The following is a 20037-nucleotide window of genomic DNA, read 5'->3' on the forward strand; positions in this document are numbered from 1 at the left end:
TTTTCCCATATCCTATCCATTGTCTCTTCCACCAGAGAGAAGTCCAGATATTTCCAGTGAGTCAAACTTCTCACTAACCCCAAAGACACATCTCCATACCATTCTTGTCAGAGAAGGGCAGAACAGGGTTAAATAAGTTAAACGTCTGTCAGAGCCAGAAACCTCATTGTGTTCAGCCCTCAACGTTCTCCAGGCTGCTTGTTGATGAGATCTGCTGGTGGAAATTGGCTTTGAGTTTTCTTCTCCCTGTCCGGACTGGTGTGGACGTGCTGCGTGCCGGGGAGCACTGAGGTATGAAAGAATGGGTTGACGGACAGACTAGCCTCTGCACACATCAGATAAGCCATGACCGTGTCACCGACTCTGGGGTACTGCTCTTCTGAGAATAGTATTTCTGAGCTTGAGTCCTTTGAAACAGTGTGAGATGTATCCTTGTTAGCATCAGTTTACTTCATTTCTACTCAAAACAGTTTTTTTTTTTTTCGTTTCATGTTTGGGCAAAAAAAACAAAAGTGTTTTCATACTTGAATAATTAAAAAGTCCCTTTTACTAAAATTAACAAGTCGGGAAATAACAGATGTTGGCGGGGATGCGGAGAAAGGGGAACCCTCCTACACTGTCGGTGGGAATGCAAGCTGGTGCAGCCACTCTGGAAAACAGTGTGGAGGTTCCTCAAAGAGTTGAAAATAGAGCTACCCTATGACCCAGCAATTGCACTACTAGGGATTTGCCCCAGCGATACAAATGTAGGGATCCGAAGGGGCACCTGCACCCCAGTGTTCAAAGCAGCAATGTCCGCAGTAGCCAAACTATGGAAAGAGCCCAGATGTCCATCAACAGATGAATGGATAAAGAAGAGGTGGTATATATACAGTGGAATATACTCAGCCACCAAAAAAAATGAAATCTTTCCATTTGCAATGACGTGGATGGAACTAGAGGGTATTATGCTAAGTGAAATAAATCAATCGGAGAAAGACAATTATATAATTTCACTCATGTGGAATTTAAGAAACAAAAACACAGAGGATCATAGGGGAAGAAAGGAAAAAATAAAACAAGACAAAATCAGAGAAAGACAAACCACAAGAGACTTTTAATCATAGGAAACAAACTGAGGGTTGCTAGAGGGGAGGGGGTGGGGGGACGGGGTAACTGGGTGACGGGCATGAAGGAGGGCATGTGATGGAATGAGCACTGGGTGTTGTATGCACCTGATGAATCACTGACCTCTACTTCTGAAACTGATAATACATTATATGTTAATTAATTGAATTTAAAAAAAGAAGGCTCACTCATTAAAAAAAGGCCCTTCTCGTTTCTTTAATATATTGTATGGGGGTTTTTTTTGTTTTTTAATTGAAGTAGAGTTGACCTACAATGTTCTGTTAGCTTCAGGTGTACAACGGGGTGATTTGACGACTCTGTGTATTACACAGCACTCAGCACAGTAAGTGTAGTCACCGTCTGTCACCGGTCATTGTGTGTGTAATGCCCTCGGGCTGACGAATCTACCCAAGAAGGATCTTCCTTTTTATCAGGTCTAGTGCCTGTTTGAGGCACCGAAGTCCAAAGAGCTATATTGGTTTTCTAGAGCTGCCATCACAACGTCCGAAACTGGGTTGCTTAAACAGTAGAAACTATTTCCTCACAATTCTGGAAGCTGCAAGTCTGAGATCAGTGCGTCGGCGGGTTTGGTTTTTCTCTGAGGCCTCCCCGCTTGGCTTGTAGGTGGCCTCCCTCGGGCCTTCACGTCATCTTCTCTCTGTGTATGTCTGTGTCCTAATCTCCTTTTCCTGTAAGGACACCAGTATTGTTGGATTAGGGTCTACCCCAATGATCTCATTTAACCTTAATTTACTATTTTAAAGACCCTGTCCCCAAATACAGTCAAATTTGAGGCACTGAGGGCAAGACTTTAACATAGGAATTTGGGGAGGATGCAGTTCAGCCTCTAACAGAGCCCAGGGATGCTGGGCAGAAAAGCAAGGTCTCTCTCGGGGACTCTCTGCCGTGGTTGTGCATGAGACTTACCAGCTACTTATTTAAAAGGTCCCAGCCCAGACCTAAGGAAACAATTTCCAAATGGGCTTAGAAGCTGAGTGTTGAAAATTTTCCAGCTGAATTGGACATGCGGTCATTTTTGAGAATCATTGATCTCTCTCCTTTCAGTAACCAGTCTGAAGTGTAGAAAATAGTATCTCTTGTCTACAAGAGAACTACCTACCTTTGTATTTTTTTTAAGATTTTATTTATCTATTTTAGAGAGAGAGCATGAGTGGGGGGAGGGGCAGAAGGGGAGGGAGAGGGACAAGCAGACTCTGTGGTGAGCGCGGAGCTGGAGGCTGGAGGCGAGACTTGATCTTAAGACCCTGAGACCCTCACCTGAGCTGAAACCAAGCGTCTGAGGCTTAACCTGCGGAGCCATCCAGACACCCTGAGAACTAGTTACCTTTTAAGCCTCATCACAGCCGCCTGGGTTAAAAGTTTCTTGTGGTTAGTCACCTTAAGAAGAGTCTCCTTGGATTTGGGTTGTCAGAGCATAAGTTGACACTTGAACACAGATTCCAGAAAAAAAAGATTTTTTTTTTTCATTTTGAAGCCAGGAGGCATCCTTGAAGGAGCAGAATTGTAGGGAGGACAGTTGTTCAGCTCTTCTCTTGAGACTCATTCCACTCACTACTTGAGAGCATCTAGAAACCTCTCCCGAGTGAGTGCCCTCCTTTATTGTGTTTCTTCTCCTTAGTTCTCCTCACCTCCTCCTTCTTGAAAGTGCAGGTGTCGAGAGCCTGGAAACCACCCCCTTCTCCCCCTCCAGGCCTTCCTTGCTCTCCTTTCCGGAAGCATCCCCGTGTGCGGTTCTGTGTGGAGCCCTGCTCGGCGGCCCCGGACCAGAACCTCGTCCAAGGTGCCATTCGCCATCCCTGCCACCCTCGGGAAGGTTGTGGTCTGGCTGGGGTGGGTGAACGTGGACACGAAGAGCTGCGGCCCACGGAGGCACCTAGGCTGTCTCCCCTGGCCCAGGCAGTATCGGGTGCCGGGGGTGGGGTTCAGAGCAGCGTTTCTCCGAGAGCAGAGCAGCGTCGACCCCGAATGGACGGGACCCTCCCCCGGACGTTCTCTGCCCATCTCAGCAGGCTCTCACACTCAGGTCCCCAGGAGCAAGCTTATTCCCAGCTCTGGCTCACCTGCTTCATTAGTGAGTAACCCTGCCTCACTGAGAATAAATAAATAAATGAGCATTTCCAGTTAGACTGGCCTGCGTCTGTCAGGATGGAATACTGTCCTGCTTCACACCATCAGTGCGTGAAGAAACGATGAAAGCCACGGTCTCCAGGACCTCCCTTCTCACAGCGGGAAGATGCCTGCTGGAGATCGCAGAGACCTGGAAATGAAAACGAGCCCAGTGTTTTTATTAATAAGAGCTGTTACCAGTTGGAAATTAGCGGTTGCCAGTTTATGTTTTTTAAAAAATAAGCAGTAAACATTGTGATGTGATGATTTGCTTAGCTTTAAGGCCAGAGGTTCACTACGTAAGCCGTTAGCGAGCCACGCTCCCCAAGGAGATGACTGTGCTTTGTTGGTGTCTCAGGCGGTGATGTGACGGCCCTTTGTTCCACTGTGTCCCCCAGGTGCCCACCGTCTCTGGTGGCTGAGGGTCCCAGCACCGGCTGACTGATCCCAACTGCTCCTGCTTTAATAAGGCCCTGCCCCGTCCACTGACCCCAGATGGCCCTCTTCTACACTGATGTTGATTGACAATGGATATTCCAAAATGCATATTGTAGCTCTTTCCACCACTCCTTCTAAATGGAGACACCTCCCCTTTAACAAGGAGGTTGGAGGGAACAGGACAGAGGGTTAAGGGTACAAACTGGCAGCAAGCTGTCAATGAGGCCTGGATATCTAATGCGCAGTGTAATGAATGGAGACCCCAAAACTATTATAATCATCAGACTAGCTAAGAGGCTAGAACTTAATTATTCCAAACACTAATAAGAAAGGATAAGAACAGATAATTCTCTGACCTGACAGAGGTGCTAATTACCACTACAATGACAAGCATATTACAATGTATAAATATATCAAGTTAACAGGTTGTATATCCTAATTTACATAATGTTATATGCCAAATATATCTAACAAAAAAATTGGGGGGGGTGGTGGCACAAATTCTCTTTATTATAGGGTATAAAAATTTCTTCCGTTCACGGGTCTGATAACTGGACCATCAGAAATCTCCCATCCTTCACACCTCCCCCAGCCATCTGATTAATGATCTAAATAAGAAGAGAGGTCCCAGTTAGCTTTTTATGGAGTTACAGCATATGACTTTCCCTGATGAATGTGCCATCATACCGATAACGTGATAAAAATATGTCCTGAGGGGTCCTTTCTTTCTGGCAAGAAGTTGACCCACCAGGGTGGAGGTACCTAGCTACCACTAACGTGGGTGCTGTGGAGCAGTTGAATCAGGTTTAACCTGTGGATCAGGTTAAATGCGAAGCAGAAGTACAGAAAAGAGTGGCTGGACCCAGAACCTCTCGTGGCTGGAAGCAAACAGCAGGAAGAAATACTAGAGTGTCAAAGGAAAGCATCAGAGATCAATGATGGTGAAGGCATAGCAAAGGAATCCATTGCCTGTGGGAAAGATCACTTAACATAGGCAGCAAACATAAGTGAACTACTCATAAGGAGATGGAATTATAGTTAAGAAAATGAACGTGGACACGACTGAACACAAAACCCAACGCCGGGGGGTTAGAGGAGAGATACTAGCTTGAAAACCTGGTTAATGTTTGCTTTGTTTTCCTTCCTGTTGCACTAGCTCTTTGGATGTTCTTAACCCCCCATTGTGATGATGTATTAAGTCACTGTGGTTTATCCTCTCCTTCCCTTGGATGAGCGGAAATGGAGTATCTTAGGCGTCAGGACTCTGTAGTTCAGCCTAGCTCAGTGTCCTGCGTGCAAGGGACACCCAGTAACACGTCCTCCTATTATTCTGCATAATAAAATTAAAACGTGGAGTTTACTGGCTTACCGGCCCCACACTAGAGACGACATGACACGGAGGAGACCCAGGTAGAATTTCATCTCTGCAGTCTTGACAGTTGAGTTGTAAATTCCTCTGGATATAGTGAAGGAATAAAGGTTGACGCCAGGCCAGAGTGCAGTGCAGAGGGTCCCAGGGTCTCCCATGAAGACACAGGGCACAGAGCCTAGAGCCAGAAGACGACTTAGGACCAGTTATTGATGAGATCTAATCCAGAAATTCGGGGGGGGGGGGCATGTGCAGAGGTGGTGTGCACATGTGCACGTTTTCATCTCAGCAAGTGGTAGGTGTTCCTGCCTGGCGGCCAGCAGGGATTCTGTCTCCAACTCCATTGTTCCCTCAGTCCCCCTAGAACAGGCATCACTGGCTTCAACTTCCCCCAGCTCTGCTTTAAGGGAAATAATATTGAGGTTTATTATTGAGCTGTAAATGCCAGGCGCCTGGGTGGCTCAGTTGGTTAAGCGACTGCCTTCGGCTCAGGCCATGATCCTGGAGTCCCGGGATCGAGTCCCGCATCGGGCTCCCCGCTCAGCGGGGAGTCTGCTTCTCCCTCTGACCCTACCCCCTCTTGTGTGCGCTCTCTCTCTCTCTCTCAAATAAATAAAATCTTTAAAATATATGTATATATTGAGCTGTAAATGCCCAGGCCCTGCCTGCACCACAGTGGGCTGGCCTTAACCTGGTGGCCCCCACCAATGCAGTAGCTTAGCTTTGAAGGACCTATCCCTGAGCTCCACCGGGGAGGAAGCCTCCCCCTTACCTGATGCTCTTCCTTTAGTGGTAGCTTTATCCACGGATGTGAGCACTCAGTGCTGCACCTTCAGCTTCCGAGGGGCTCGGGATAAAGAGAGACAACCCAAACTCCTTGGGCGCCATTTTATAAAACTAGGCCCTCCTCCTGAAGCTCCCTCTGAGGGCTCGGCCTCCCTGCTGCAGGAATAGCGAGGCTCGAGTTGCCCTCCCAGCAGGTGGAAAAGGGCCAAGAAGGCAGGAAAGTTAGACGCCTGCATTCCACCCGGGCCTCAGCCTCACATTTCTGGCAGGGCTGTTGGAAGCGTTTGGCTTTGGCCTTTGAAGAGATAAACGATTAAGTTGCCAGGTGTTCCCCTGACCCTGATGAATGCAGATGACAGGTGACAGCCCGTGTGAGGGTTGGTGTATTCCTGGAGGACAGACAAGGGTGATATTCTAACCGTGGCGCGGCATTTTTTTTTTTTTTTTTTTTATACTCGGAAACATGGCAGCTTTGCGCTGGATCTCCTCAGCAAGACTTTTTTTTTTTTTTTTTTTTAATCTTGACACCATTTGAAATATCAGTTAAAATGTGGCACAGAGACTAAAAGATGTCCAGGTTCGTATGGCCCTCGTGCTGCAGACAGGCTCTTTCCTGGCGAGCAGAGTCGGGGAGTGGATGAAATCTCTCATCACTGGTGCTCATCTTTAATGATGGCGTTTGAACTGACAAGCCCGTGGCTAGTGACACAATTGCCAGTTAACGCACGGTGACCTCCTTTGTGGACAACACAGCAGGTCAAAGGACGAGGAGGGATAGGAGGAGCACCTGCTGCGATTGTTTCCCGTGAGGTCGGCGGTGCGCAGCGTCCCTTTGCGCAGTGTCCTCCGAGTACGGACTTGGCGGGAGCTCTTTGGCGGCTCTGTTCTCAGGGGAAAGGCCCCGGCCTGTGCTCGGAGGAACGTGAGGACTGGCCGCAGAGCGCAGGCAGCTCTGACCGGGCCGCGGAACGGGAACGTCCTGTGGATGGGAACTCGGGAATCGTGCACGCAGCGGGCGGCCTGAGGGAGCTGCACGCGGTCCCGTTCTGGCTGTCCTGGCCTTAGCCGAAGGGGCGATTGCAGCTCAAGAGGTGGAATGACCAGACTCAGCTTTCGTTCATTCGGCAGAGAGTTAAGTACTTCCTGCCTCCTGTGCAGTGTGAGTGGTGCGCCAGATATACGAGATGATGTATCCGTGAACAGCCACTCCCCATGTCGCAGGGCTCAGTACACCTTGCGGGATGTGCAGAGAGCAAATACCCCTTCCCTGCTCTGTCCTAACAGTGATGCGGGCCCGGGGGGGGGGGGGGGGGCACAGCCCGGTTTGCAGCTGCTGGCCTGATCCTAGACATACAGCACATCAACACAGGGGGTCTGTTTGTAAATCTTTAGCTGGACATACTTCTATAGTCTTAGTACTCAGTTAAATATATATATGTATGTATGTATATGTATATAATCTAGAACAGTATATTCTTTGAATATTTTTTCCACTTTTGCTTGCCACATGGCCCCTTTGATATATGCAGATCATCCTTTTAATTAAAAGATTCTCAGACCTCTTGTCATATTAAATGTAGTGAAAGCAGGGACCAATTAAAATGAGTGTGGAAAGATCATCAGCAGTCTAGATTTATTTAAGCGTCTGCCAGTATACTCTCCATGATGCTCTTAGATTTTTTTTTTTCCAGCTTAGCACCACACTTTCAAGTAAAACAATTTTCCGTTGTGGCCTTTTGGTCCCTTAGTGAGCCAACAGGGAAGAAAAAAAATATTTATTGCGCGGCGTGTATCCAGTTACTGTTAAGCGGAGTTGGGGGGGTGGGGGGGGGCGCGGAAGCAACCAATGAGCACTTTGCGGGCAGAGCCAGCTCGACAAGGTTTTAGGCGCCACCTGGTGGCCGGATGGAGCATCTGTGTAATAGTGGGCACAGGCGTCCTGCTTGGAGGGGTCCGTGGGAAGGAAAGAAGCTAACTGTACTCCTTATCCTTTACCGTTCAGCGTGTGCACCCTCAAAGGATCAGTTTTCTTAATTCGTTTCTCCTCGCCCTTGCATTTCAGGTTGACGCTGCTGTGACCCCAGAGGAGCGCCACCTCTCCAAGATGCAGCAGAATGGCTATGAAAATCCAACTTACAAGTTCTTCGAGCAGATGCAGAACTAGACCCCTGCCACAGCAGCCTCTGAAGTCGGACAGCAAAACCATTGCTTCACTACCCATCGGTGTTCATTTATAGAATAATGTGGAAAGAAACAAGCCCTTCTGTTTTATTATTTACGCATTATCGCCTTTCGACAGCCGTGCTGTAACACAAGTAGATGCCTGAACTTGAATTAATATACAAATCATCAATGTATTCTCTCTCTTTACATTCTGGTCTCTACATTATTAATGGGTTTTGTGTACTGTAAAGAACTTAGCTGTATCAAACTAGTGCATGAATAGATTCTCTCCTGATTATTTATCTCGTAGCCCCTTAGCCAGTTGTATATTATTCTTGTGGTTTGTGACCCAATTAAGTCCTACTTGAAATATGCTTTAAGAATCGATGGGGGATGCTTCGTGTGAACGTGGGAGTGTAGCTGCTTCTCTTGCCTACATATTCTTTTCCTGATCACTATGCATTTTAAAGTTGAGCATTTTTAAGTATTCCAAATGATCTAGAGAATTTTTTTCCACGATTGCATTTTACTGTACAGATTGCTGCTTCTGCTAGATTTGTGATATAGGAATTACGAGGATACACATTTATTCCTTTGTGCCTGTTTTATGTGCACACATTAGGCATTGAGAATTGAAACTTTTTTGTCCATGTACCTTTGGATCTTTGATAAAGAAAAGAATCCCTGTTCATTGTAAGCACTTTTACGGGTGAGGGGGGTGGGGGGAGGGAGTGCTCTGCTGGTCTCAAATTACCAGGAATTCTCCCAAAAAATCTTCCGCAGGATGATTGTACAGAATCATTGCTTATGACCATGATAGCTTTCTACACTGTATTACATAAATAAATTAAATAAAATCACCCTGGGCAAGAGTTTTCTTTAAAGGCTAACTAGGGACATTAAGTATTCAGAGTCATTGGGGGTTGGGGGAGAAGAAGAGGCAGATGCAGTTTCTTTTAACCGGTCTAAAACGTTTTGTTAATGACAGCGAAAGAAAGTGAAGGGGAAGGCCTGCCTGGACAAACCCTTTAAGATTTGTCTTCAATTTGTATAAAACGGTGTTTTCATGTAAATAAATACATTCTTGGAGGAGCACCATTGTGCTGGTGTGAATGATTCTGTGGTAACCACCTGCTGAGCACGAAATCCCCCAAAGTGAGAAATCTCGTGTAACCTAACCCTGGACATCCACACCTTTGTAGTTTAACTGCAAGTCCGAGTAGGAAATCAGGGCCAACATGCTTCTTCCGGTGCTAGTCCAACACTTCACTGACCTAATTTCAGTTCTTACCTTGGTCCAGAGTATTTTGTGGCCATATCTCGGTCCTCACATTCATCCCTGTCCTCATCTGCTCAGACTGCTGTAACAAAATACCACACACCAGGCAGTTTGTAAGCCACAGAACCTTCCTTTTCCCAGTTCTGGAGATCGGCAGTCCACGGTCAAAAGTGCCAGCCTGGTCATGTGAGGACCTTCCAGGTCGCAGATCTCACATCGTATAAGGGCGCTAATCCCATTTGAAGTACCCTCGTGACCTGAGTCACGACCCAGAGTTCTCCCCACCCCCATACCATCACCTTGGGCGTTACAATTTCAACACAAGAATTGTGAGGGGACACAGACATTCAGACAGACCATCACCATCTCAAATAGAGATGAAGAGAAAACTTCTGGGGGAATTCAAAGCTAAGACAAGTGGACAGCTGTCTCTAAGGCAGATTTTCTGAACTGTGGCACAACGATTACTCTGTAGGGAATCATTCCTTGTTCTGGGGTGCTGTCCTGAGCATTGAAGGATGTTTAGCAGTATTTCTGGCCTCTACTCGCGAGGTGCCAGGAGCACTCCCCAGTTGCGATTGTCAAAAATGTCTCCAGACGTGGCCACGTGCCCCTTGGGGGGGCTAAATTGCCCCTACTTAGGAAGCACTGCTCTATGGCTATTTTAAAACAGTATCTAAGGGCATGATTTTTAATTGGAGAAGCCTATCCATTCGTTATGCCAGAGTCGTAAGAACACACGGACCTGGTGTTTCTGCTGTATTATGCTTGGAATCAGCTGAAAATGTGCACAGGCCTTCCCGTTTTAGCTTTAGATTCGACCTTTTAAGTTAAAACACCGAGCACAGAGAATTAATCAAGGTCGTGTCATCACGCACTAGGCTTAATGAATAGACTCAATTAAAACTTGTCTGGGTGTGTCTTGTTTTCACGAGAACAAAACATCTCTCTCCCTTCTGTTACGGGCACGTGGACACGATGGCTACATGACATTGCGTATGAGAGTTTGGGTCTAAGTTTGAGCTTCGTTTCGCCTGGCGAGAAGGTGCCAGTGAGGGACAGTTAGGGGAACGTAGGACAGACGGGACATTGCTCAGGACACTGGTGAATGGAAACCGACTTGCTCAAAGGTATATTATGTTACTCCCAGGCAGCCTTCAATCCCAGTAACCTCAAGTTTTAACCTTGATCATTTCAGAGCTAATGAGAAAATTTAAAGCCTATATAGATAGGTTTTATAGATACATGGGTAGAATTTATGAAAAGAAATGATAACGCTTTCTAATCGTGGTTTTCAACTTGAGATACATTGACTCCCCAAATGGTCCAGGGATTAATCAATAGGCAATTTGTCCAGCCCAGAGATCAATGAGGCCTGGGAGGAGTTTGGCATGGCCAACCTGATGGGTGAATAAAGTTCAATATTCTTTGATCTTTTCAAGGGCCATTTTGTGTTTCTGAATTTTCTGTTTCGTTCCTTTGGGGCTTGAAATCTATTTTGCCAGCAGGATTGCAAACCTGACTGCCTTACTGTTTCCATTTGCCTGATAAATCTTGGTCCACCCCTTTTATTTTTAGTTTTTTCGATTGCTGTGTTTTAAGTGCGTGACTTGTATACAGCACGGAGTTTGGGGTTTTGCTAGATGAGCCAATTTGGAAGTCTTTTTGGCTTTAATAGGCAAGTTAGGCGCATTCAGTTTTATGATATGACTGCTATGTTTGCTCTCAGTTCTGTCATCTGTTGTAATTACTGAGTGTATTATATTTACTGTGTCTCTCGGCGAATGCATATGTGCATGCGTGCATGCATACGTGCGTGCGTGCGTGTTTGGGGTTTATAGGAAGCTCTGTATTTTCATTCCAGTGGTTACATTTTTACTAATGATTTTTGTAGCGCGCTCCCTTTTTTCTCAACTTTTACGAAGTGTCTTTCCCAAATGATATTCTTTGACCCCTTCCTACCACCGACACAACAGTGAATGGTCTTAACCCTGCTTTTCCCCTTTTCTCCCCCTTCTCCCATTTTTTTCAGTTGTATTTGTTCTGTTTACTCAGACATAAATGTTTATGTATTTTTCTTCAACCCCTGATGCCACCTAATTTTAGTCTCAACTCTATAAGTGGAATATGTGAAATGTTCTCTAATGGTCTTTTGTGCCCAGACATCTTTTGGTTGGATGAAGCTCACCCTCCAGTTAGAAACTGTTAGAATTCCTTAGCAAGAGCATGTGTGGGAGGCGCCTGCTGAGTCAGTTGGAGGGGTGTGGGACTCTTGATCTCAGGGTCGTGAGTTTGAGCCCCACGCTGGGTATAAAGATTACTAAAAAATTTTAAAAGAGCACATGTGGACAGTATCCCTAAAGTTCTAACACATTCAAAACTGATTTTCTATGACCTTGAAACTTGAAGGGCAGCTTCCTTTTCCTTAAGTGTCTAGAAAATGCTACCCCACTGTTTCCTTGCTTCGTATGTTATTGCTGAGAAATCCGAAGCCAATCTACCTCTCTTTCCTGTGTTAAGTGTTTTCGTTTTTTGCCTAGAGGCTCTGAGAAATTTTTTTCTTTTTCTTTAAAGTCTAATAATTCCGAGTTGATTATTCATGCAGTTTTCCTAGGTAACCCCCAGGGCCCTTTCAATGTGTCAGTTCAGTTCTTTATTTCTGAAACTCTTTCTTGGATTACAGTCTTAAATACTCTGTTCCATTATTTTGCTTTCTTCTTCAGAGACACCAGGAGTACACACTTTTGGCCTCCTTTTGCTCATTTCCATTTCAACCTCATTCTGATCGCTTTTTTTAATTTACTTTCTCATTTTCATTCTCTTGGTTGTTTTCCTTCTCCTATTCAGTTCCCTTTATTTTTTATTCGAACCCATTCTCCTGTGGGCACCTTGTAGCCTGTTCTTTATTACTGATACAGTCCTGTGAATTTCTCCTCCGTCTTTCCTAAATTCAATCAGCTCTCGTTGCATTTCTTCCTGATTTTTTCTTGATTTCTCTCCTTAGCTTTTGTATTTCTGATTCGGGGTATTTTCCATATCCCCAGATGCACGTTGGACACTATTCAATTCAGTCTTGTGTTGCAATTCTGGTCAACTTTATGGTTGTTTTGTTGGGGAGACTTCACCAGCAGAGGAGCCTTTATTCATAATGTCTCACTTTTCACAGTCATTCTCTCTAGAAACAGTCTGCTTTTTTCTGTGTGTATTCATGTCACGGGCAGGTGCCTAGTTAAGAGCACATTCTTCTGTCTGTTCTGCTCTGTTCTGTGTTCTGTTCTTTCATGAGTGGTGTTGGGAGGGCAGGACCAAGTGTGTCTTTTTCCTGTTCTCTGTAGGAGTCTTCATTTTTGCTCCTTCTTTCCCTTCACTGCCTGCCTCCCAGGAACACCCCCTCTGCTCCACAGTTTGCATTCTCCCACAGAACCGTGGGCTTCTCCAAGTCACCCCCTCTGGTCCCGCCCCCTTGCAGACCCCTCTCTGTAGCCAGGGGTATATGCTACCAAGTCCCCCTCTGTGTTCATTATTTTTGTATATATTCTTTCATTTTCTCTTTTGAGGGTGGTTTTGTCTTCCCCCCCCGCAGAGTCCCTGGCTCCTCTCAGGTCTTTCCTCAGGATCCTTACACCTCTTTCCCCCCATTGCTGCACCCACCCATTGGTTTCTGGTGGCTGTCACAGACCAGCAGTGGGCATGCTGTCGGAATTAGAGTTGTTTGTTTCCTCTACTTACAACTTGAAGGTTGCAGTTTCTCTTCCTCTTAGTAATGCTGAAGAGGGAGCTTGAACCACCATTATGGGGAAATCCCCACACTAGTATGTTTGAAAAGCTCCCGCAGGTGATTCCTATATGCAATAACAGGGTGGAGAACCACTTGTTATATCACAATGTGCTTTGTTGTTGTTGTTGTTGTTGTTGTTGTTGTTTTTAAGATTTTATTTATTTGAGAGAGAGAGCATGAGCATGAGCAGGGGGAGGAGGCAGAGGGAGAGAGGGAGAAGCAGGCTTCCTGCAGAGGAGGGTCCCCGATGCGGGGCTCTATCCCAAGACCCTGGGATCATGACCTGAGCTGAAGGCAGACGCTTAACGACTGAGCCACCCAGGCGCCCCTCACAATGTTCTTTTAACTTGTTTTACATATATTGCCTCAAAAATCTTTTGGCTTCCTGGCCATGACTATCTGGTTTTCTTTCTACCTGAGTCCTCCATGGAGTGCTATGTCTTCAGAGCTACGTTTCTCAAAGGCTTTCTCTTTGGTATCGGAATGACCTGGAAGCCTTGCCAAAAAAAAAAAAAAAATGCAATTTCCTGGATCCCATCTTGGATCTACTGATAATCTCTGGAGTCTCAGGACTCCTCATTTTGAATAAGCTCATCCTTCAATGATTGTATAAGCCATGAAAGTTCATAAGAATTGTGGCTTTAGATGTTGGTGGCCCCAAAGGCCCTGTCCTCAAGTTTCTCTTTTATACACTGTCCCTCAGTAACCTCAGCCACATGGAAAATATTCCTTATAACTCATGTGCAAAACTTAGATCTTCTCCCTCAGTTGCAGGCCCAGATTCCTTTTTTTTTTTTTTAAGATGTTATTTATTTATTTGACAGAGAGAGAGACACAGCGAGAGAAGGAACACAAGCAGGGAGAGTGGGAGAGGGAGAAGCAGGCTTCCCACCACCGAGCAGGGAGCCAGATGCGGGGCTCGATCCCAGGACCCTGGGATCATGACCTGAGCTGAAGGCAGACACTTAACGACTGAGCCACCCAGGCGCCCCCCTTTTTTTGTTTTAATAATATACATTGTGATTACAAATGCTATGCATGCTAACTGTAGATAATACAGAATGTAGGAAGAAAAAAGATTCAGCCATAATCCCCCCATCCAGAGAGAAGTATTGTTAATACTTTTGCATATATACTTTCAGTATTTTTAAGTCACATAGATTTACCTCACTTGCCATTTTTTCATATCCTGGAACCTATTTCCTGCTTTTCCAGGAAATATGTACATATTCTCATATCACCTAAAAATTTCTTAACTATTTTTAAAGACCATATAAAGATATTTAATCTACCTTCCTGGGGAATCTTTAACTATTACAACATTTAAGCCAGTATCTTTGACCACAAATCAATGTGTTCTTTAGTTTAGCTTTGTAATAAAACCTAATTTAACATCTGCTTCAAGAATGCACGCAAATCAGGCTCAGCCTCAGTCTCCTGATTTGTAAAATAAGATAATAATAGTTCTTCATACAGTGGTCATGAGGATTAAATCTGTTAATATATATGAAGTGGTCAGAACATTGTCTGACATGGAGTAAATGGTATTTAAGTGTTAGCTACTCAGGGGAGTGTCTGAGAAGTAGATGGGTATTTTTAATTCTTACCTCTTTATCCATAATATCAAAACTTTTCAGAAAAGGAAGTCCCGCCCTCATCAGTAGTATATGTGAGTGTCCTCTCAAAGTACCCCAGGACTAAGGGGGACTTGGATAATGTCGCATATTGCCAAGTCGAAATGAAAAAAGAAAAAATGAAAAATTTTGGCCTCGCTGTACATACCATTTTCCTATGAGGTTGGTTGTTCAGGGATAATTCTCTTGTAGAAGATTCTTTTTCTTTTTAAAAAAAAAAGATTTTATTTATTTATTTGAGAGAGTGAGAATGAGAGAGAGAGAGAGCACACATGGGGGGGGAGGGTCAGAGGGAGAAGCAGACTCCCCGCTGAGCGGGGAGCCCGACGCGGGACTCGATCCCGGGACTCCAGGATCATGACCTGAGCCGAAGGCAGTTGCTTAAGCAACTGAGCCACCCAGGAGCCCTCTTATAGAAGATTCTTGAAAGGTCCCTGAGACCATTCTTTTCTCTTCCTTCGTTCCTTATGTACAGATAGAGGGACCCTACAGTGGTGTGATTTTCTGTACCTAGGAAAAATCAGAGCACAAAGCACTATGTAATTCCCTTACTTTGATTACATATATGTATATATTTTTTAAGATTTTATTCATTTATTTGACAGAGAGAGAGAGAGCGTGTGCACACAAGCAGGGGAGGGGAGGGAGAAGCAGGCTGAGTGGAGAGCCGGTCAGATGTGGGGCTCGATCCCAGGACTCTGGGATTATGACCTGAGCCGAAGGCAGACACTTAATGACTGAGACACCTGGACACCCCTGATGATATATATTTCCTTGTGGAATACATTTGCAGATTAGATCAGAATATGAAGATTCACTGGGGTTATTAAAGCAACAAAAGCTGTTGTCCCCTTCTTCTGGTAACCGAGAGGGCCTGAGGCGAACCAGCAGGCAGTGTCTCCTTTCGAACATTGCTCTCCGTTTGAAAAGGTTTTAGAGTGATTTCCAGAGTAAATAATTTTAATTGTCAGGAAGTTGTCTTGGAAAACTAAGTGTTCTTGGATAATCTGTTTGACACACCTCAGAGCATACTACAATTCTTAACCACCCTAAACTTAGTTTTTCTTAAGCTGTGCCCTATTTCTCCAAACTCAGAATCTTTCTTAGGGACCTCAAACATCCTCCTTCGGTTTGTGAGGTGGCCACAGCCGCTTCATCTCGGCTCATTCATTCACGTCACACTGTTATTGAATGTCTACTGTATACACCCAGACAGTGCCAGGGATGGGGAATACAATGGTTAAAAAACAAACATGTGCTTTCACTCTCAAGACCTTACAAGTCTCCGAGTTACCATGACGACCCAAACAGTGACTGCACACTAACAATTTTTATTTTGCCACAAGTCTGCGATTTGAATAGGGCTCAGTGGACAAGGCTCGTGTCCACATAATATGAACTGGGGCAGCTCGACTAAAGGCTGGAGGATCTGTTTCCAAGATGGCACACTCACGTGGCTGGCAAGTTGGTGCGGACTGTCAGCTTGGGAGTTTGGCCAGAAGCCTCAGTTCCCCTCCACACGGGCCTCTTCACGTGGCCTGGACCTTCGGAGAGCATGGTGGCAGAATTCCAAAGGTGAATGTCCCAAAAAAGAGGGCAGAAACTATATTTTTATGCCCTTTTATGTCCTGGTCTCAGAATTTCCATGATATCACCTCTGTCATACCCAATACATGGAAGGAGTCACAAGACTTGCCTCAGATCAAAGCGAGGGCACGTAGACTTTATCTCTTGATGAAAACCATGTCAGAAAATTGTGGACATGTTTTAAAACCACTGCATTAAAAAAAAACATGTATATGTCTATATATTCCGTTAGAACAAGTAAAGGCGATAGCCATTCCTCTTTCTTGATCTGCCTAGCGTAACGAACTGGTAATGAAAGATTGTTTGGGGCACACAAAGGATGTAGCTCAATTCCCTTGGGTAGGACAATTTCTTTTTATATTTTCCATTCTGGACCTGTCCCCTGAACTTCAGATTCCCTGTCACCTGCTGATCTCTCCATTTGAATATTTAACAGACATCTCATACTTAACGTGTTCAACATCAAGCTCCAGATGTCTTGTTCCTCCTACTGCCCTTCTGTTCTCATGAAATGACAACTTCTGCTCTTCCAGTTGCTTGGGCCAAAAATCACAACCCACTGGTTATCCATTGGCCTTATTCCCTTAGCTCCTTTAGGTCTTTGATGGAATGCCATTGTTGTGATGATGTTGTTCCTGACCAATCTGGTTAAAACTAAACTCCCTCCCTGCCCCCAGCATTTCCTACACCACTGCCCCTCATCATTTTTCTCCTTGGCACCATCTTACTTTTATTTGCTTAGTGCCCTCCTTCCATGACAATATAAATTCCATAAAGGCAAGATTTTGTTTCTCTCTTATTCACTAACGAATCCTTAGTGCCTAGAACAGTGCCTCACACAGGATGATTGCTCACTTGTTTGAATAAGTGCATACGTTTGGGTTGTCACACTTTGACAACTAGCACAGAGAAAGGATTGAGGAAGGGGCAAAATGGGAGGAAGGGGAATGACTTGCCCAAATAGCATATAAACACTGGAGAGAACCAACAGAGCTGTGTATCTTGTTTTGCTTTCTCAAGATCCAGTCACAGACTAAAGAGTTTTAAATATTCTTCATCCTGTATAGGCTGGGCCTGAATAAAATGTCTTTGTTTATGTCAGTTTCCTAAGGTAGTTTCCTCAATGTGGGCATGGACGAGTGGCCTGGCAGAGGAAATAGGCTTCTAATCAGTTTGCGCGGCCAAAAACAACCTCTAAATTCCCTGCATAGTTTTTACTCATCCTTCCAAACCGGAGGGTTTTATCTACGGCCAGCAAAACTTTCACATCAGGGGACAGAGCTCCAACAATAAGAAAAGGAAAGCGATTGTTTAATAAAAATTACACCTATTACTGAAGAATTGTACTTCAGCTTAGAAATTATGATAAAAGCTTTGGTGAATTGCACCAGGAAATACAGATCCTTAAAAGGACAGAGAAAAAATGACAAACTCAGAGAAATAAATACCTCAGGAGCGTTCAACTGAAGGCATGTACAGTATAGAATCTCCAATGAGCTTCAGGAATTGAGGGAGCAAAATTGTCTGCAAGGAAATGGGCCTAAGAGAGATGAGTTTCTGGAAGCTACCCCTTACCAGTTTCAGTGTATATTTATAGTCACATGTCTGGTCTCTCCTGGCTCGTCTTAAACTTTGGGCTACTCATGAAAGCTCTGTGTATATGGAAGAAGAAGATTCTTCTTCAAGCCAAAAGATGATCCCCAAAACACTGGACTCCCAGCAGACACCTCAGCTCTGTCCTCTGAGTGTTCCCTCACAGAGGTCCATGGGTATGCAGGGCCTAGCCCACAGACTCTTATGAGACTCTATAAAGATGTTTCTGGCTAAAGAGTTTGTATCTTTTTTTTTTTTTTAAGATTTTACTTATTTATTTGAGAGAGAGAGAGAGCATGAGTGAGGGGAGGGGCAGAGGGAGAGGGAAAAGCAGACTCCCCACTGAGCAGGAAGCCCGAGAGAGACGCAGGGCTCCCTCCCAGGACCCTGAGATCATGACTTGAGCCCAAGGCAGACGCTTAACCAACTGAGCCACCCAGGCGACCCAAGATTTTGTATCTTTATCTCTAAGAGAATAGGAATGTATTACACTTGACTTTATGACTGTTTTTAAAAAAATAAATGAAGTAGTCCTCAGATCCCCAAGCTACCTCTCATTCTAGTTACCAAAAATTTGCCCAATGTTTAAGATCAAAGACATATTCAAGGGGAAGGGGCATTAAAGATTATTTAGATAGGTCCCTTATTTTACTGAGGAGGAAAGTAAGCCCAGTGTTGTGAGGTGACTTACCCACAGCTCTGGCAGAGGTGAGCAGGACTCTGGTCTGTTCCTCTTACCTCCAGCTCTCACTGAGACCTATATTTGGGTTTTTTGGGTTTTTTTCCCCTTAAGACTCCATATTAGGGCTTGTAATGCCCTCCCTTAAAACGAAGTCTTGGCTCTCCCAAACCTCTACCTTGTTTCCCTAACATCCTTCCTCACCCCCACCCAGTGGTATAGTACAGAGCGCCCCCCAGTGAATTCAGGGAATTTCCCCAACAGCATTTAGGGTAATCTCACAGGGAGAAATGACCCATGCGGGAGAGGGTGCCCAAAAGTATCATTTGGTGTTCCTTCCAGGTATCCCATATGGGATAAGGTATGTGCCCCTTTCCATAATGGTAAATGCTGGACTGCCAAGACCAAATTCATCTTAAATGCCACAGCCAGGCTCTATAAATACCTTATGTATTGTTTTCAAATTATGTCAGAAAAAGTCTAACTTCAAGGTGTTAATAAGGTAAAATGGAAAGTTACCTCTCTAGGCGCGCCTGGGTGGTTCAGTCGTTAAGTGTCTGCCTTCAGCTCAGGTCGTGATCCCAGGGTCCTGGGATCGAGCCCCGCCTCGGGCTCCCTGCTCAGCAGGAAGCCTGCTTCTCCCTCTCCCACTCCCCCTGCTTGTGTTCCCTCTCTCGCTGTGTCTCTCTCTGTCAAATAAATAAAAAGAAAATCTTTAAAAAAAAAAAAAATAGAAAGTCACCTCTCTAATAGGCCACACAGATACGGGATTTGATCATTATCCTACAACAGCTTCATGTTTTGAAAGCCCCCACCCTATCCCCGATAGCGTCCACTATGTAACTATGATTTTGTTGGGTCAAGAGTATGCATTGTGTCTCCAGTTTTCACTGTGGTGAAGAGTAGAGCATGAGATTGGTGGAAGGACCAAGGAGGCCAGGTTAGGACAGAAAATTTACCAGAAAAAATGTAAAAAGTCCTCTAATGGTTCTAATGATTTTCTTCTCCAACAGGCAAACAGAAGCAAATAGGTCAGGGGGAAAATACATAACGTGGTGGTGTTCTCCCCCTCTTCTTTCCAGAAGAAGGTTAAAGGAAGAATTGCGATGTCCTAGTTAAAATAAAGCAGCAGGTGCACCGTGGGTGTCAGGTGGTGTGGGCGGGACCCCCGGCTGTCCCCGCCCTGCTGAGAGGGGCTGACATTCTGGGTTTTGCCTTTCGGCAGGGAGCGCTTCTCAGCAGTTACCTAGACCAATGCAGGCAAAACCACAGCACCGGGCTGCCCATCACAGCTGCCGGATGATCATTTTCATGGCAGCAAGTGCTTCTGTAGAGGAGAAACAATTAGAATGTTCCCATTCAAAGGACAGCTGGAGGGAAATTTTTCTTTTTCCTGTCCTAGGCAGTAGGCAGAATCCTAAAGTCAGAAAACTTTAAGGAAAAGAGAAAAAGAAAAAAAAAAAAGACAAAAGAGTATCAGAACACAGATTTTTTTTT

General features: G+C 45.0%; 1 protein-coding gene across 6 annotated transcripts in view; it reads left to right on the forward strand.

Annotated features, from left to right (window-relative positions):
• APP (amyloid beta precursor protein) overlaps positions 1-9085 on the forward strand; it is a 262737-nt gene extending 253652 nt beyond the window's left edge. For all 6 annotated transcript variants that reach the window (XM_028115529.2, XM_028115501.2, XM_088024143.1 and 3 more), the window contains one exon: positions 7890-9085. In XM_028115529.2, coding sequence (XP_027971330.1) covers positions 7890-7991 — 102 coding nt within the window. In that variant the 3' untranslated portion in view covers positions 7992-9085. The remainder of the gene's footprint in view (positions 1-7889) is intronic.
• Positions 9086-20037: the final 10952 nt, after the last annotated feature.

This window comes from Eumetopias jubatus, unplaced genomic scaffold, assembly GCF_037043125.1.
Source record: "Eumetopias jubatus isolate StellerSeaLion01/CBP00866 unplaced genomic scaffold, mEumJub1_p1.0 scaffold_1, whole genome shotgun sequence".
Taxonomy (NCBI): domain Eukaryota; kingdom Metazoa; phylum Chordata; class Mammalia; order Carnivora; family Otariidae; genus Eumetopias; species Eumetopias jubatus.